The sequence below is a fragment of the Sinocyclocheilus rhinocerous genome, unplaced genomic scaffold, assembly GCF_001515625.1.
Source record: "Sinocyclocheilus rhinocerous isolate Xijiao unplaced genomic scaffold, SAMN03320098_v1.1 scaffold861, whole genome shotgun sequence".
Lineage (NCBI taxonomy): Eukaryota > Metazoa > Chordata > Actinopteri > Cypriniformes > Cyprinidae > Sinocyclocheilus > Sinocyclocheilus rhinocerous.
Window position 1 is genome coordinate 1,122,742 of NW_015640043.1, and position 18,978 is coordinate 1,141,719.

Here is an 18,978-nt window from a genome sequence, read left to right on the forward strand (position 1 = left end):
GTACGTACAATGTAAGTAAGAGATTAATTTCACAGTGTATACAGCTTCAGTGATTATAACGATAGTTTTGTTTTTTTGAGAGTGCTTAAACCCGCGATAGATTAATGTTAGTGATAATGTCACTTTCTATATATAATTTATTCGCTGTTTGAATGACCGTGGAAAGGAAACGTTATATAATTATCAATTTCTAATGTTTTTTAAAAATTGTAATCACGTTAAATACAAATTCAGTCCCATTAAACATTTTTTTAGCCTACATGACACCCGTGTCTGGTTCTTGCCTAAAAAGACGGGTTTATGATGTTTAATACATTTGGCTGCTTTTAGCCTTACCCTGGAGTTGGTTCACCCTCCGCCTATGCTGCTGCTGCTGCGGCAGAGCAAGTGCCGAGACATTCTACTGCAAATACATCCACAGACATGCTGCTGTGAGCATGTAGGAAATACTGCTGCTGCACATATAACATATATGAAATGACCTCCATATTTAACATACATGAAATCACCCCGTCGCAGATCTATACAGGTGGAGTTGGGGAAGGTGGAGGGTTTCTGAAGCATGCTGCAATGGCTACAGCAAGCATTAGCTGAGTATTTGAAAGTTGAGGAGCAAGCTCATTGGCTGTTGATACGAAAAGAAACCAATCAGCTGCGCCATGTGAACAATGATGTCATTATGTCCGACTGAGAACTTATTGGCCTTCACCATCTAGAGTTTTATGACAGAACTTTGTATTTAGTAATATTTTGATATATTTTAATATTCTCAGTTTTCATTTTCATTTCAGTTTTTAAGTTTTAGCAAATTTGTTATGTGCTTTCGTCATTTTTATTAGTTTTTATTTTTTTTAAATTTAAATTCAACTTAAATTTTTATTTTAGTTTTAGTATTTTCAGTACTTCAACTTAATTTTTTTTCATCTATTTTATTTGAGCTTAATTTCAATGACTGCAAAATGACTGCAATAGTTTTAGTTAACAGTAACAACACTGTACAAAATTTATCTGGATATTTGTATGGAAATCTGTGATTTTTTATTTGATAGAACAAGAAAAAAGGTACAATGGTGTCACCATAAAAATACCATGGAAACCATATAATACCATGCTATTCTTTGAAATATTTTTAAAACTATTAATTAATTAATTAATTAATTAATACATTTTCCCTTAAAAACCATAGATGCAGAAAACATCTGCAGATTGTGTCTAGGCCTGGCCATTGAGTACAAGTGTGTGGCTGTACATAAGCATGTGTGCAGCAGAGGGAGTTCTGCTGAGTGAGTCATGTATAAAATGTAGAAAGGCTGACTCCCCAAACTGGCGCCCATATATTTCTTACTGGCTATTGGCCTAAAGGAATTTTTATGCCCCGTGCTACTAGCTGACTCAACAGCTCTGGGAACAGTAAGATGAACACAGCAGAGCAGGATCAACCCTGATGTCTCAGTTCTGCTTTAAACACTCACCATCCTGTGCATAATTATAAATACAACCATCCCAAGTGATATGTTTGTGCCCATTTTACTATCCGCAAGGTCAAAATAGCAAATTATACACATAGGATTTGTGGTATAAGTTATGTTAGTAGCACAAACAGTTCTGAATTTGTTACTGCAGGTTAGGGGTTTGTTCAAGTCCTAAGCATGAGCCATAGCACACCACAGTTCAACTTGAAGGAACTTCAAGCATGATTTCACATTAGCTACATTTACATGCAACCAAATAATTTGTTAGTAATTGGATTGATGATTTAATCGGACTGAATAACCTTCATGTAAATAAATACCACTATCAAATGAAAATTCAATCGGATTATACGGTGAAGATCAGAAAAAAATCAAGCATGTATAAACTTGAATCTGACTATTTTCTTAATTTGTTTCAAAAATACCTTGCGCATTTGTGCAGTGCCGTGATTCATATTTACATTTGTTTTACGTCTTACATATTCCAAACTGGTCAGTGGAGGAGACTGAATATTTGAAGAGTTTGGTTCCAAACGCTATAAATCCATTTTGATTAATTTGAGTTAAAATGTGTTTTCTTTACCAAGAAAGTGGCAAGATGAAAACGTCTCAGGTTACGTATGTAACCCTAGTTCCTCGAGGGAACGAGACGCTGCGTCGGAAAACGCTAGGGGATTTTCAATCAGCGTGACCGGCTCTGAACTCGTGTGTAATCAGACCAATAGATGGGCGAGACGTCACGGCGGGTGACGTAATGACCAGGAAGCTATAAAAGCACGTGCGGCGGAGCCAGCGTCAGCTTCTAGGAATGAAGCAAGCGCCGGCAGGGACGCCGGAAGTATGGCACCGAGACGCATTAATTTGAGTAAAAATGTGTTTTCTTTACCAATCGAGTTCCTGAAGAGGAACCACTATTTTCTGTTTCAAACTTTCACATAGCATCTTTAGGTTATAATAAAATTCAAATCCAGATTTTGATTTTCAAAGATTTATTATAAAATTGTATTCTTTTTTCCCCAAAATGCAATAAATCCATGACACATTTTTTTTGTTCAAAATGCAATAAATCCATTGAATCAATATAAAAGTTATTTTTCATATTGAAACTCACTTACACTGACAAGCTACACAATATTGCGTTCATAATCGAATGCGACTCATCTGCGATTATAAACGCAATATTGCAGTGATCTATGGCTCTACGTGTATTAAATGCCGCTCCATCTGAAAGCTCGTGATGGAGATTTACTATTAATCACAGAACCGGCTTTACTGACGAGATACAGAGAAAACATGACAGAATAACTCGGCGGATATCGCATTTAGCGTAAAATTAAAAATGGACTTTTCAATACCGACCAGATACAATACTGATTTTGCGGAAACTAAAATTTTTTTTTTTTAAATGGCGTTTATCGCAATTTTGGAACCAAACTCTTTGATAAAAAAATCTTGTCTGACATACTGTACATTTCATCTTATTTTTATATTTAATTATTTTTTTTAGATATGTCATCAAGGCAAAAACTGTGATTATTGACATTATTTCTGAATGCACTGTTTTGTTTGAAATACATGCAAATGTAAATGAACATGAAATCGGATTGCAAGGTTTAGGAACATTCAGAATGAAGAAAATTAGATTAGATTGCCTTATGAGTAACATCATAGAAAACATCCATCCATGAGTAATTAAAAAAAACTCAAGGTTTTTTGAAAAGGCATTTGTACTGGCAGATGTAAAGTAAACAGCCCTCTAATGCTCTGATGTGTTAAATCAGTCCACTTTTGCACAAAAAGGCTAATTATCAGACTGAAGGGGACAGAGATTTATGTTTATGAAGGCTGAGAGGATCTTTGCAAACTGGAAGCTGTCGTAGCCCCATCAATCCCAGCTTGAGTGGTCTCCATCAGTATCATCCACCTCCTAGGGTTGGGTTTATAGCTCCTTTATCCATCTGACGGCTTTAGAGGGTGGTAAAAATATGTCTCCAGCAAGGAGGACATAATGGGGCTCATTCTGGAACTGTAACATCCGACAAATTTTGACTGACTGAGGGTTGGGTCTGAATTATTAAGGAAAGGTGAGATTGGATCAGCGATATGACTGTAATAATGAATCCTCGGCTTGACTGAACTTTTTATTTAACCCTGCAAAGCCTGTCATATAAAATAACTTTTTTATTGAACAGTTTATTGAACCTTTAGACCAAATATTTTTAAAAAGTGCTTTTTTAAATATCATATTTGATACATCAGGCTTTTATGGACCATTGAGTATGGTATAGTGAGAATATGAAGCTCATACTTTGAGGGGAAAAAAAGGTCAATTTTATTCAGAGGCTCAAACTAAGAAAAAATATGCAATTTGGTGCTGATGCTGATATTTATATGGCCAAAAGAAAGATGAAAATCTAACAGCTTGTAATGTAAATGAATAAGATCTTTATAACAGTATAATAGGTTACTTACATAAAATACTTATAAACATCAGTTGTCACTCTTTATCTCCCAATGATATGTCTTAGTATGATGATATTAAAAAAGAATAGATTTATGATAAAAGTTCAGTATTTTTATTGTAGGGGGAAAACATATAATGCAGTGCAATACAATAATGACTGAAAGATGAACAAATAAACGTTCCTCAAAAGTCTGACTGTATCATATTTGATACTTTGTAACAGGATTTTCTAAAAATTATGTATGGATAATCAAGTAAACGGAAGGTGCTTCAGTCCAGTAAGTGCTCATCTTGAATTACTAAGAAAACAAAAGTTTTTCTTGTTTACTTCACAAAAATCAGTAGATTTTCAGATCACAGCGAAAAGACACATAAGCCACAACCTGAAGTGGGATGCTTACAATAATATTAAAAGTCCCTTTAATTGAAAAAAAAAAGAAGCATAAACTATAAATCAAATACAATAATGACTGAAAGATGAACAAATAAACGTTCCTCAAAAGTCTGACTGTATCATATTTGATACTTTGTAACAGGATTTTCTAAAAATTATGTATGGATAATCAAGTAAACGGAAGGTGCTTCAGTCCAGTAAGTGCTCATCTTGAATTACTAAGAAAACAAAAGTTTTTCTTGTTTACTTCACAAAAATCAGTAGATTTTCAGATCACAGCGAAAAGACACATAAGCCACAACCTGAAGTGGGATGCTTACAATAATATTAAAAGTCCCTTTAATTGAAAAAAAAAAAAAGCATAAACTATAAATCAGACGATAGAGGGCATGTAGTAGATTGAAAAACAGGTTTTTCAGCAAAGTTTTGATCATACTGATAATTTAGAGGCCTCCGAAATTTGCATATCAAAATAATACAGTAGGCTTTAAAGAGTTAAAAAAGTACAAGATCATCTTTGAAAGGAGATAATATGAAAGAGTTTTACTGTAATCAGCTCAGGAATGGCGCTAATAAAATGTTACCTCTATAAAGTAACATCATTACTTTAATGCTAGCATAATGCTAATGCTCTTATTAGCTAATCCTATAAATGATCTCTAGACGCTCTAGTCTGATTAAATGTATGCGTCTTCTTTACAACCATGGAAAATCTAAAGCGCTAACATAATTTGCTGAAACGGCACCATCTCATGGAGCGTTAACTTTCAAAAGTGTAGTGGTGTAATATCCCTCGCTCCCACCGCTTGTGCTTTGTCATATAAACAGCCCAGCCAGCGTGGTCATTAAAAACCAATTTCATCCTATAAAAACAAGTGTCTATTATATCTGATATAAACTAAAAGTGCAGAGAGGGTCATTGCACAAGCATCATGTTGCTTAAACAAGGGACCAGGCATATTTCTGCACCCCTTATGCTGTTGTATGTGAACTGGAAGTGGAATTCTATAGTGAATAGTTAACATTACCTTCAGTTCCGGCATGTTGACTATGAGAGCTAAAGGGACTTTAACATCAGGGTCGTTGGTGTAGTCCATTGGAACCAAATGTGGAGCCAGCTCGTGGTATCTTCCATGCAAGCTGCAATGCAGAAAAAAGTGAAAACTGGTTACTCCAGTTCATCGCTATTCCTCGGACTTCTTCTTAGATCATCTTTTGAATCAGACCTCATCAGTTTTATTCATAAAACGAGAATAAAACAATATGGCTTATTTGAAATGTAGTAGAGAAACCACAGTAGTGTGTGATGGTATTTTAAATCTACTGATTTACTGAGAAAGAAGATACAACACAGCATGAGTCAAATATTTTAGTATTATCATTTTAGTATAATTTTATAGTTTTTAGCAATATTTTGAGGTAGGTTTTATTTTTATATTTTCTGTTTTCACTTTAATTTTAGTTAAAGTTTTATTAATTTTGTGTTTTTGTCATTTTATTAGTTTTGTTTTTTAAATATGTTGTAGTTTTATGAATTTTTTTTTATTAGTTTTAATTTATGTAGTTTTAGTTATTTTAGTACTTCAAGTGGAAATGAGAAATGCTGTCTTGGTAAATAGTTAAATATATATATATAATTTTATTTCACTTTTATTTCATGTTTATTTTATTTTAAGTAACAGATTTTTTTAAATGGTTTTAATTAACTATAAAATTTTTAGTTAACTATTATAACCCTAGTTAAATATCAAGTTAAGATGAAATATTTGGGGAGGAATTATAAGCTATTAACACAAAAGAAAAACAAAATTAAACAAAACAAAAACAACATGAAACGAATAGTAAAAACAAATAAACAACAAAGGTAGGTTTTATTTTTATATTTTCTGTTTTCACTTTAATTTTAGTTAAAGTTTTATTAATTTTGTGTTTTTGTCATTTTATTAGTTTTGTTTTTTAAATATGTTGTAGTTTTATGAATTTTTTTTTATTAGTTTTAATTTATGTAGTTTTAGGTATTTTAGTACTTCAAGTGGAAATGAGAAATGCTGTCTTGGCAAATAGTTAAATATATATATATAATTTTATTTCACTTTTATTTCATGTTTATTTTATTTTAAGTAACAGATTTTTTTTAATGGTTTTAATTAACTATAAAATTTTTAGTTAACTATTATAACCCTAGTTAAATATCAAGTTAAGATGAAATATTTGGGGAGGAATTATAAGCTATTAACACAAAAGAAAAACAAAATTAAACAAAACAAAAACAACATGAAACGAATAGTAAAAACAAATAAACAACAATAGAAAATGTTGTTTGGTGATGCAATGACAAAACAAAACAAAACAAAACAAAACAAAAACTCATTTATTAAACCCATTTGTTGTTTTGTTTCCTTGTTGACAGCAAAACATAATAAAAAAAAAAAACAAGTTGCAAGAAACAATATTTAGTTTTTATCAGCACTATTTATCAGTTTATATTTAATCCCTAAATCATCTCAATGGATAAAACTAAATGCGTTTCACAAATAAATGCATGTAATAAATGCTTTAAAAAGTCAATTGTTAATCACACTATCCCATCATAATTAAGCAATCAGCATAAGAGGATTTAGTAATGCATTTTTCTTCAAGGCCGGTTTGTCTATTTGTTTTGCACATTCTGGAGGCTTGCCAGCCAACGGTGAACTGATGACTCATTCATTCTGAGCATGCCAACAAGACAGGGAAGTGGACACTGTAATTGGCCTTTGCAGCAGTAATAAAAAAAAAGAATAAATAAATGAATAAATAAATAAATAAAACTTGCACAGAGATGATATCAGATATTCAGTAAAAATCAGGACCGCAGGGACACACAACGATATAGAAAGCTGATGAAGCTTTGTGGAGCAAAGAAAACAATTAATAATTTGCACTGATAGTCAAAAAAAATGTATCATCTTATTTTGTTGGCTTAAGACAAAGTGAAACAAAAACAAAGTAGAAACAATATTAAACAAAAGACAAGAACAATAAAAAACAAACAAAAAATCTGAAGCAAATATAAATAAAACACAAAATCTAAATAGTGCATAAGAAACAAACAAACCAGGAAACAAAACAGGATAAAAGGAAGCTAATATCACAGTATACTGCTACAAGAAACAAAATCTCAAAAAAGATAAAAGCTCTCCACTGCAGTGTTTGATTAAGTAAACATAGACTGCTAAAGCAACCTATTGCAAGAAAGAAAGAAGCGCGTCTCCATTCATGACTATGAAAAATGCACCCCTAACACGCCAATATGACACTTCTGATTGTTTTCCAACACCAGTAAATATGAAATGTTAAACTAATATTATACTTAATATGAAACACTACTTTGCACTACACTGATGTGATTAAACATGTGATTCAGTGTGATCAGTGATTGCTTAAGCTCGCTGGAGTCAATAAAAAACCCATACAACTGCAGCCCATTATATTTATATTATGACACGTTATAATACGTTTTCAGACAAAAAGCTTTGCTAGACATGTTATTAGCAGAGGCTGTGGAAATATTTCTGGTACTGACGATTGTACAGTACATACTGTATCTTGTACCAGCCGTAGTTACAAGAAAAGAGACAAATCTCATGTTGCACCACAGGCATCCAATCAGGATGCAAGGAAATACAAGCCAATCCATAACGATTGCCGATAACGCTACGCTAACCTTGCATAACAGCCTGGCGGATTGTGTGGGTACGTGTGGGGAACAGGAGAAACAGAGTGTTTTATGAAGGTGATAAAGTACAAGACTCCATTAGGTTTGCCAGTGATTGTCCATTTTGTTTCTCGTGCTCCACTGGCCCTGTTATCAAAACCAATCTCAGTGCCATTGCAGAGGGACAATCCATCCACATGAATCAAACCGGGCTGACACATCTTATGTAAGAGCTAAAAGTACTTACGAAACACTGGATGGCAGCTTGGCACTATAGAAATGAAAAACAACATCACTGAAAGAGCTGTCGGAAGTTGGAGTTCTTATGCAAATAAGGTTTGCAAGCTGTGGTAGACATAATTCAGATAAGTTGTGCATTATATACGTGAGTGCACCATAAAGAAAGTACATGACTAATACCTCAAATAATGTGGTTTGGTGAGGGGAGATTCATGCTATTACAACCACATAGCATCTACATAGCAACACGCCTAACCACTCAAAACACCTCAGCAACCACATAGCTTTGCACTAAAACACTTAGGACACCTTAACAACACAGAAACACCCTAAACCATTCAGAATAACTTAGATAACTTATAACAACACTCTAAACCACTCAAGACTCCTTAGCAACCACACAGCAACACTCTTTAGAACACCTTAGTTGTCACATAAGAACACACTAAAACACCCAGAACACCTTGACAACCACACAGCAACATGCTAAACCATTCAAAACACATTGACAACAACATAGCAACTAAGAATACATCAGCAACCACATAGTAACACACTAAAACACTCAGAAGACCTTAGCAACCACACAGCAACACTCTAAACCATTCAGAACACCTTAGATACTGCATAGCAACACTCTAAACCACTCAGAACACCTTAGATACTACAAAGCAACACTCTAAACCACTCAGAACACCTTAGAAACCACACAGCAACACTCTAAACCATTCGGAACACATTAAATACTGCATAGCAACACTCTAAACCACTCAGAACACCTCAGAAACTGCATAGCAACACTCTAAACCACTCAGAACACCTTAGATACTGCATAGCAACACTCTAAACTACTCAGAACACCTTAGATACTGCATAGCAACTGATCAAATGCGCATTATTATTCTTCCACTCGGAACACCTTAGCTACTGCATAACAACACTCTAAACAACTCGGAACACCTTAGCTACTGCATAGCAACACTCTAAACCATTCGGAACACATTAAATACTGCATAGCAACACTCTAAACCACTCAGAACACCTTAGATACTGCATAGCAACACTCTAAACCACTCAGAACACCTCAGAAACTGCATAGCAACACTCTAAACCACTCAGAACACCTTAGAAACCATGCAACAGCACTCTAAACCATTCGGAACACATTAAATACTGCATAGCAACAATCTAGTCTAAACCAATCAGAACACCTTAGTAACCACACAGCAATACTCAAACCATTCAAAACATCTTAGCAACCAACATGCAAAAACACTCAAAACACCTTTGTGACCACATGGCCCTAGCAACCACTTAGCACAAGTAAGCGCTAGTCAGAGAGTCAGAGTCATTTGAGTCTCATTGTCAGAGTCTCATTGTCAGAGAGAGACGGGTATTATATTTTATTTGACTTGACCAGCAGTAGCTGTATGGTATCCAGAGACACATGTGTTTAACGCCAACAAGCTAATTTTTATGTGGAATATGTTGCAGTTTATTCAAAGCATCCTGGTGCATTAAAGCACCCAGTGAACTGGTAATGAAAGCAGAGGGTTACAAAGCTCTCTGGGGACATGAGATAAAAGCCAGTAATGGTTCATTGCCGAAGAATAAGCAGAGCCTATAATGGCCATTAGAAAGTAATGCATTAAACATCTCATTAACCCCTTTCATGGATGCAGCCTCTATGTCATGCTTCAGCCCAGTTAATAAACACATAGATTTTTTCAACCCACCACATGCAACACATACATGAGAAGTCTCCACAGATATGGAGCTTCGAGAGAACTCATTGTAGTTTCTCTGATTGCAGTTTAGAAGGGAAACAACTTGTCAACACCTTGGCTATGTGTGATAATGATCAGGTCACTTGATATGTTGATGTGACAGGAGGATGTTTCTTCGCCTAAGGGCACCTACACATCACGGTGAGGCTTGTTATCTGTCACAGGAAAGTCCATGACCCATCATGAGTCACCAGGGGACCTTAGGATGGGTTTCATTATGATAACTGAGGCTTTTCATTATTAGATGGGTATTACAGCCACAAAGAAAAACAACAACAACAGGAAGACCTTCACCAGCTGCTCATGTGATCTTAGCAAAATACTTTTAGAGAAGCAATTCTGGGTACTGGGTAATATCATAACTAATAGGAAAGTAAGTAGGTTCTGAAACTCTGAAAAAGTGTTTGTAAGAAACAAATCCATTAAGACATTCAAGTCCATAATCCATAATAACGCTTCATACAGTGAAAAAGTCCATCCGCTGTTGTTCTTTCACATCAAAATCCACTGACATATTTGTTTAGAACGGTTTTGGACTGCTTTTACTTGTAAACTACTTGATCTGTGCATATTTCTCTCCTGATTCAGATGAGACAACTTTTTCACTGGAGATATTTCTGGATGAACTATTCCTTTAAATTTATGGTAAACAGAATTAGTAAATAGAAATATTAGTAAATGTTGTATAATTTTAAATGTTGGGTACAGTTCAGATGATTGAGACATCTTGTTAACAGTTTATATATACTGTATATACACCTCAAAAAAGCAACAAGTCATCAAATGTAATGGAGCGTAGCGTTAGTTCTGGCAGGCCACGTTAGTCAAGCTTGCATCAGCTGGCACTCAGCTGATCCACGTCTACCTATAGGAATACGACGCCAATCATAATTCCCTTTATAAGGTCCTTTCAGTCATTATTCAGCAGCTATCGCTTTGCTCAGGAGCTAATCACCCACCTCCATCCCCAGCTCCTCCTCTCGTCCAGTCAGGACTTGGCATTGGATATTTCTTCTTGAGTCAGACCACTGACTTATGTTGATATATAAAATAATCACTTAGAACATGGATGATATCTGCTACATTAATCATTCATGTTGGTTCTGTTCAGTTTACCCTAGGGGGGTTATTTATGCTCTCCCTGCTCCTATCCATGCTAGGCTGCATGGATGGGCAGGGAGTGTTGCCCAGAACAGAACCATACCCCCAACCTAAAATGTATGCTAATTGTAAGTTATCTTTGACGATAGTGGTCCTGACAGAATTCTATTTGGGAAAAATCTACCTTATTCTTCTGATTATTATTCATCTTATTCTATAGTTTTTTTAAAGCCTGCAATGCACGTTTTTAAAGACTGCATTATAGAAAAGCATCCCCATAAATGTTTATCAGAATGATAATAAAATCTTATTTAACTGTCACTACATCCACAACCAGGGACTCAGACAGACATGGCCAAGAAAACAGCAGTAAATCATTCGTACATGATGCAGCGCAGCATCCTAAATCATATCTTATTATCTTTTCAAGCTTTACACACCAGAGCAAACATCATGAGGGGTCATTGGCCAATCTAACAATCTCACATCACACAAAATGCCCCTAAAAAAGCCACTGAATTGAACATAATACACTCTAAGTTGAAGTGAGGGTGATGTAATTAGCGTAGCCTGATAGTTTGGTGAAAGATGGTGATGATACTGGAATAGAAGGTCGAATGGATTGGGTAATGAAAGCTTTAAACATGCAAGGAACATCAAGAGAAACTTTGTAGTTGGGACAAGTGGCTTCTGTATTACTGTAATTTGGTCGTTTGACTGTAAGCTGACACTGTACCCCTTTCTCCTGTATCTGCTTTTAATTTCTTAAAGTAGACACTTGATCTTCAAACGACAGCGATTAACAGCATATCCTGAAACCCGAGAGCAATGTCAATCCTATTAGAACAGAAAGCAGGCCATTTGTTTTATTTATACCTAATGCACATAGGGAATGGACAACAGCCAGGTCGAATAACAAACACAAGGCTTTATTTCTTTATGTTATCATGGACAGGAATGAACCAGACCTGATGTGACACTTTGCAAGTCTGCGCCTAATCAAGAGATTGGGTTCCAGGTCTTTCGTAAGGTTTGAAAAGCAATCCAACGCCATGAGAGAAACGCAGGTAACAGTGTTTACACAGAAAGTCTCAGTTTCAAGCAATCAAAGAACATTCTTAGAAGCATTTTAGGAACACAAAGCTCATTTATCGTTCTCAAAACTGTAAGAACCAGTTATAGCAATGCAATTCAGATCTTGTTAGTATGTGTAGGTATTTCAACACACGTTGTCTCGTGACAATTCGGAATTATTTCACTTTTGGCAAATTGAACTCAAATGGAAATCTTATTTATAAATTTTTGAACAATCTGCTCATGCCCCAACTGACAGTTAGGTTTAGGGGTTAAACTTGAAAATACATTTTTATATAAATCATACACATTTGTATAAATCAAATTGTACAAATTCACACAAAATTGCTAATACATAATATAATTTATTTTCTCATAAGATCAGGTTTGGATTTCTTACGTGTTCTAGTACATGAGCATCTCAATGCAAACCCTTTCAACATGGCTTTATAAGTAGTTTCTTTGAGTAGTAAATTAATTTTTATGAGATGACGAAATTGTAGAAAAATGTATGACCCAAACTTAACCATGAATGAAACGGGGGAGGGGGAACAATAATTAATTCAATTTGGATGTTTCTGTATGATCTAAGTTCTACATTATCATATGACTTTGAAATCTTGTACAAATATATAAAAATTCACATATATAGATTTTATTGTATTTATGATAAATAAGATTAGATGTTTAATGCCATCACACTCATTCAACACAGTTTATGCACTTAACTAATTTGACATGACAAGCATTAAATCTGGAAAGTTTCTAGAAAATGTCTCAATTTCTTCAATTCCTGTTCCAATCAGTCATCAGAGGATTCAAAAAGATTTTTACATCTCTAAAGTATATATTTACATTGTGGACTATGTTAATATTGTACATATTAGTGTCAAACAAATAAAAATGCACATGTGATGCCACTTTATGCACATATAGCTATAAAAAATAGATTTCTGTGTAGAATGCTGTTTCATGCGAGATGTTGCAAAAGATGTGAGACGCAAGCGCAATGGACAAACACGTTCATCTAGCATATGTTAACTGTTTTAAAAACATTGGAAAAGGAGTGCAATGGAAGACAAAAACATGTTCTGTGTGAACAGCTTCTAATTGTAATTCAGATCATGCTACAGTTGCTGCAACTTATGACCAATAATTCCATTCGATACAACTTCAGCGGCCATGGTGACATAAAACCTGCCTCATAAACAACATGATAAGACTATTTAATAGTAAAAGAAATATATCATATTTGATTGATGCACATTGTAACTATGATGTGTGTGCTCACTGCAGTCGCTGTGCAATGAAGCATTTTAATCTACTGTTTAACTATCCTGTTGCCATTGTTTTCTTTGTTTATATGCAAAATAATTATAATTACATATTATTTAACAAGATAAACAAAGATTTATATATGCTATATATTATTTTATTCAAAAACGATCAGAAGTTACAAGATATGTACAGAAAATTCTGGTTTTGGAGGGCAGCCATGTTGTCTAATTGAGGCTGGCAGAGAAATTGAGTGATGGACTCTAGTTTTAGCCTGAAGCTCATGCTGATTAATCGTATGAACAAACCTTTCTGATTGAAAGCCGATTAGTACAGCTACCCTGATCGCTGCTGCAGTGGGCCAATAGAACAGCACTATGTATATACCAACCGCTTACAACCGAGGCAATGTTGTGTTGGTGGCTAAAGACAATTACACGCGTTGTTGCGTGCTGCATGGCCTGTCAGGGAGAGATTCTGATAGAGCCACAAAAAAGCAAGAAAGAAATCACATTCTTGCAGACAGAGCGAGACTGTAAATCACGGCTGGATGGGATGTAATCTCTCTCTCCCTTGTTTAGCAGGACAAATGATTCTCGCCAAAGAACACTGGCTTCTGATTCAAAACTCTTCCTGAGGGTTGGGTTGTTGGTAGAAAACAGGATATCATATGCTATTAATCAAAGATATATTTTGAGAACTCTGTAAAAGAGATAATTTAAAAAGATTTTACTTAATATGTATACTATGTATTTTTATGTTTGCTATCACATGTTAGATTAGCTACATTAGGGTGACCATACGTGCCATTTTCCCAGGACGCGTCCTGGCCAGGATTTCTATATTGCCTAAAATATCTAGGTTTTGGCTTTGTTTGCGTGTGCAGACCGATCGGTGTATGACATCAAAGTACCATACAGACGGTTATGCTTTCGAAACGCTCTCGAGGTACTTTGATGTCAAACACTGATCGGTCTGAGCCGCACTGCTTTTAAGTCGAACACACCTAATATGTACGCGTAATTGCATCGCTTTGACCGTAGATCCCACCTTCTCACACGCCATGATTGGTCCATTATGTACAATGCTTGCATGTTATTGGTCAAACTACTTTTCGATCATTACCTTCAGCAAGCATGAAAACAGGAAAACAAAGCCAAAACAAATCCTGGCCAGGACGCGTCCTGGGAAAATGGCACGTATGGTCACCCTAAGCTACATTCTAATGTCAAACAGCTGAAATCAATCGTGAGCCGAATATTGAAAAATGCCAATAACATGTTCAATCTCATTCAAAATGGACTATTTTAACAAATATTATTATGAATAACACACTGTTAGCATAGATCTGTTTATATAGAGCTTTCCAAACAACCAAATCAAGAAAAAAGCTGGCTATAGTTACATTTGATTTAATACTGAAAAATATTGCAAAGATAAAAAGTTCAATCTCATTAAAAATGGTCTATTTTAACCAATATTTGTGTACCATGTATTTGTACTATGTACATGCTTGCTATAGAATCACACTGTTAGCTTAGCTACATGCTAATGTCAAACAGTTAAAATAAGTTGTGAGCTGAATCTACATATATATGTTCTATATATTATTCAGTACTGAAAAGTAGCAATAAAAAGTTCAATCTCATTAAAAATGTCATTAAAATCACAATGTTAGCATAGCTACATGCTAATTCAAACAGAAATCAATCATGAGTTGCTGCCTATGTAGAACATTCCAAATGACTAAAATATAATTACACTTAACATATATTTGATTTATATTTTTATTCAATACTGAAAACTAGCGACAAAAAGTTCAATCTGATTAAAAATTGACAATTTTACCCAATATTTGCAGGTAACACACTGTTAGCTTAGCGACTTTTGTTTTATATGAATTGTGCATTTGATATAATAATTTGTTCCCTCGTTTTAAGTAAATCGTGCGCACAAATAATAATATGTTTTATATGGAATTACTTTTGTGCCAATAAAAATGAATGTAACTTTTCAAGAAAATTATGGATATAAACTGAAACTGAATAAAATGTCTTTGAAACTGAAAAAATTAATTGCAGGCAAAATCTTTGAGTTTGTTTTTAATACACTGCATGTTTTGCTAACTGTTTTGTCCTGTTTCTTTCGCTGATCTATACTTACAAATGCGCTTCCAGAGTTTTCATTTACGCTTCTGAAGTTTTCGTTTGCGCTCCCTGAGTTTTCGTTTGTCATTCTGGCACAAATCTCTTGTGGGGCGGGGCTAGCAGCGGTGTGTTCTCATTGGCTACTGAGTATATGGTTGACAGCTTCTTGACCTGGAAGTGAAGACGTCTGTAAGCATGGCTTCTTGTTTCATTTTAGTGATATAAAATTATATTTAAAGATTTTTTTATTATTTTATCAGTATTTATCTGCTGCTACACTACATTGTTGAGATAATTTCTTAGGAATAGAACAGATGAATGACATCATCATTATTATAAACGTTGTTATGAGGATACTCGCGGTTAGTTGTCTTGATTTAGCCTAATCATTACAGGACCTGGTTATCTCCACACAGTTACAGTCTTCAATTAGATCACATTTGCTTCGATTAGATCACATTTCACCCCAGTACACAGAGTACTGTACAGTACTAAATGTACTGTATCTGACAATCACGATACCATTTTACAAGAGCACTGTCAATCACTGCCTGACTCCCAGAGAGCTGTCAACTTTGGAAATGTAAAGCCTTTCTACAATGCTTTTTCTGTGTCCAGACTTGACTAATAATAGTACAAAAATTGTCACTTCAGATCAACATTTCAGGGAAAAACATTTAATAAAAAGTAGTCATTACTAATGGCTAAATATATATCCAAATACAAAACCTAATACATGCAAATAATTATGACTGAAAAAAAAAGGTTTCCAGCAGCTAGGGAGTACACAGTCATGGATATACATATAGGGCTAATCAGTCCTCTAATGTTACACGATGGCATTACAGAAAAATGGTGCATAATTTTGAGGTATTTAGAACTGTAAAATCCCCTTAAAAATACACATACACATACACTGGGTATAGAAATGAAATCACCCCTTCTTTAAAATAATCACATTTTGTTGCTTTGCAGCCTGAAATGAAGACAGACACATTATCCAGCTGTATTTACTCAGTGCAACTTAAAACATCCAAGTGTAAGATTTAACACCAATATGTCAGGGGAAAGAAAACAGAATCACTGAGTTGGGAAAAGGATCACCCCCTTGTGTCAGTATTTTGTTGAGCCACCTTTTGCTTTAATTACAGCCTTTAGTCCTTTAGATCTGGCAGAATTGGAGACCACCAAGGCTGATCAGGGAAAACTGAAACACAGCACAAAGAGGTTTGCGTTGGACGCAAGGGCCGTATCAGGATAGGAAGACAGTTCAGAGACGACCTCTGTGGTCGCTAAGTGGCAGGCAGAGGGTTCAGAGACAGCCTCCTTGGCAGCAAGGGAGGCAGGGATGAACTCCTTGACCACAACAGGACAGGCTGAGTGCTCAGAGACGACTTCACTGGTCATTACTTGACAGGCGAAGAATTCAGAAACGGCCTCCATGGCCATGAAAGGACAGGCAAGGGATTCAGAACGACCTCCTTGGCCGTGACAGGACAAACTAAGATCTCAGAGACTGCCTCTATGGCCAGGACAGGACAGGCAAAGGGTTCAGGGATGGCCTCCTTGGCCGTGACAGGACAGGGAGGGAACTCCCAGGCTGGCGCCAACACAGGACTGAGCTCTGGGGCTTGAGTGGACTCACAGACTGGAGCAGGCTCTTGAACAGATTCATTGAACAGCCACACTGGATATCAGTCTCGTTTGCCTGGGCACTGCCTTACTAGCTTCAAGTGCAATGTTCATGATGACCGGGAACAATGTCATGGCGTCCATGATGACTGAAGATTCTGGCATAAATGTCCATGATGGCTGGATATTCTAGCGTGGTGGCCATGACGGCTGGAGTGTCCGGCGTGGTGGCCATCTTGTGAAGAGGCTCTGGACTGACAGCCAGCTTGTGAAGTGATTCAGGACTGGTGGCCATCTTGTGGAGAGGTTCTGGACTGGCGGCCATGATGGAACGAGACAATGGAATGGCGGCCATGTTGACTGATGACTCCGGCGTGGCGGCCATGTTGTGAAGAGGCTGTGGCTTGGTAGGCATGACTTGAACAGTCTCTGACTTAGCAGACTTGACTTGAACTGGCTCTGGCTTGACATGAACAGACTCTGGCTTGGCAGACTTGACAGCAGTAACATGGTGTGGATCTGGTGTGGTGGCAACTGAGGGAACGCCACACTGCTCTTCCGCCACTCCCACAGTAAAAGCAGATCTGCTCAGTAGCAAAGCCAAATCTATATATAGCGCTCTAAAGTCCAACCAGACTCAGGAATTGGCATGAGGGATATAGGCTTGGAAAGCCCCCGTCTGAAAATATCATAAGACACACCTAATCATAAGGAGTTAGAAGTGCCAGTTCAAGAAAGTCCTCCATGTAGCCCTCAATTGAGAAATTTCCTTGGTGGAGACGTATTAACTTAACTGCTGGATCCATGAAACTGTGAAGTCTTGTCACGAAACTGCAAGGAAGGTGAAGGTTAGGATCCAAATGCAAAAGTTTAATGGTGCAAAAAGGAGTAATCCACAATCGCAGTCAGGCAGGCATGAGGTCATACACAAAATCAGTCCAAACTTTGGCATAGTAAGGAGCTCAGGAAAACGGCAATCTTGGATATCAGGCTTAAAAAACAAAACTCAAGATAGCAGTGTGACACTATGTTAAGACTAGCAGCATATAATAGCAGAAATAAACAGACTTAAATAGGCAGATAGGCATAGGCATAGAATGGAGTGCCCTCTGGTGGAAAACCAGAGCACTCTATATGACCATCGTTACAACTGTCCCTGTAAAGACTGATATTGCACTCCATTACATAACATACTCATTCACTGTTTTGTTACTTATACTGTAAAAGGAACTGTTCAAAGGATCATTGCAGCTTTTAAAACATTTATGAATTTTAAAAATATTCTGGATATTATGTACTTGTGCATTTTGCATGTTAATGTAAATTATGAGAATACTGTGCATTACATGTATACTATGCAATTAAGTGTTTTGTGGATTCTGATCTGTCCTGTCACAACATACAGTAACTGCACTTTGATACTTGTGTATATGCTGTAGTGACAATAAAGATATTTTCAATTACATTAATTCAACTGGTTTATAAGTCACAATTGAAAGAGTTGATTAATGTATTTCCAATTTAAATGTTAGATGATAATGTTAACAAAATAAAATAACTTAAAATAATCAGCATGATAAAAGCAATAGCAGCAGTAGTAGCAGCACATAAATACAGTAAAATTCAAAAATAAAGCTCCTAACTTTATATTACTAAAATGAAATAGGAAGCCGCTAACAAATGCTCAGATTTACA

The 18,978-nt window shown here is 35.8% G+C and overlaps 1 protein-coding gene across 1 annotated transcript in view; it reads right to left on the reverse strand.

The window, feature by feature from the left end:
• cib2 (calcium and integrin binding family member 2) overlaps positions 1 to 18,978 on the reverse strand; it is a 34,291-nt gene that overhangs the window by 8,381 nt on the left and 6,932 nt on the right. Inside the window, exon 3 of the mRNA XM_016568270.1 lies at positions 5,359 to 5,470. Coding sequence (XP_016423756.1) covers positions 5,359 to 5,470 — 112 coding nt within the window. The remainder of the gene's footprint in view (positions 1 to 5,358; positions 5,471 to 18,978) is intronic.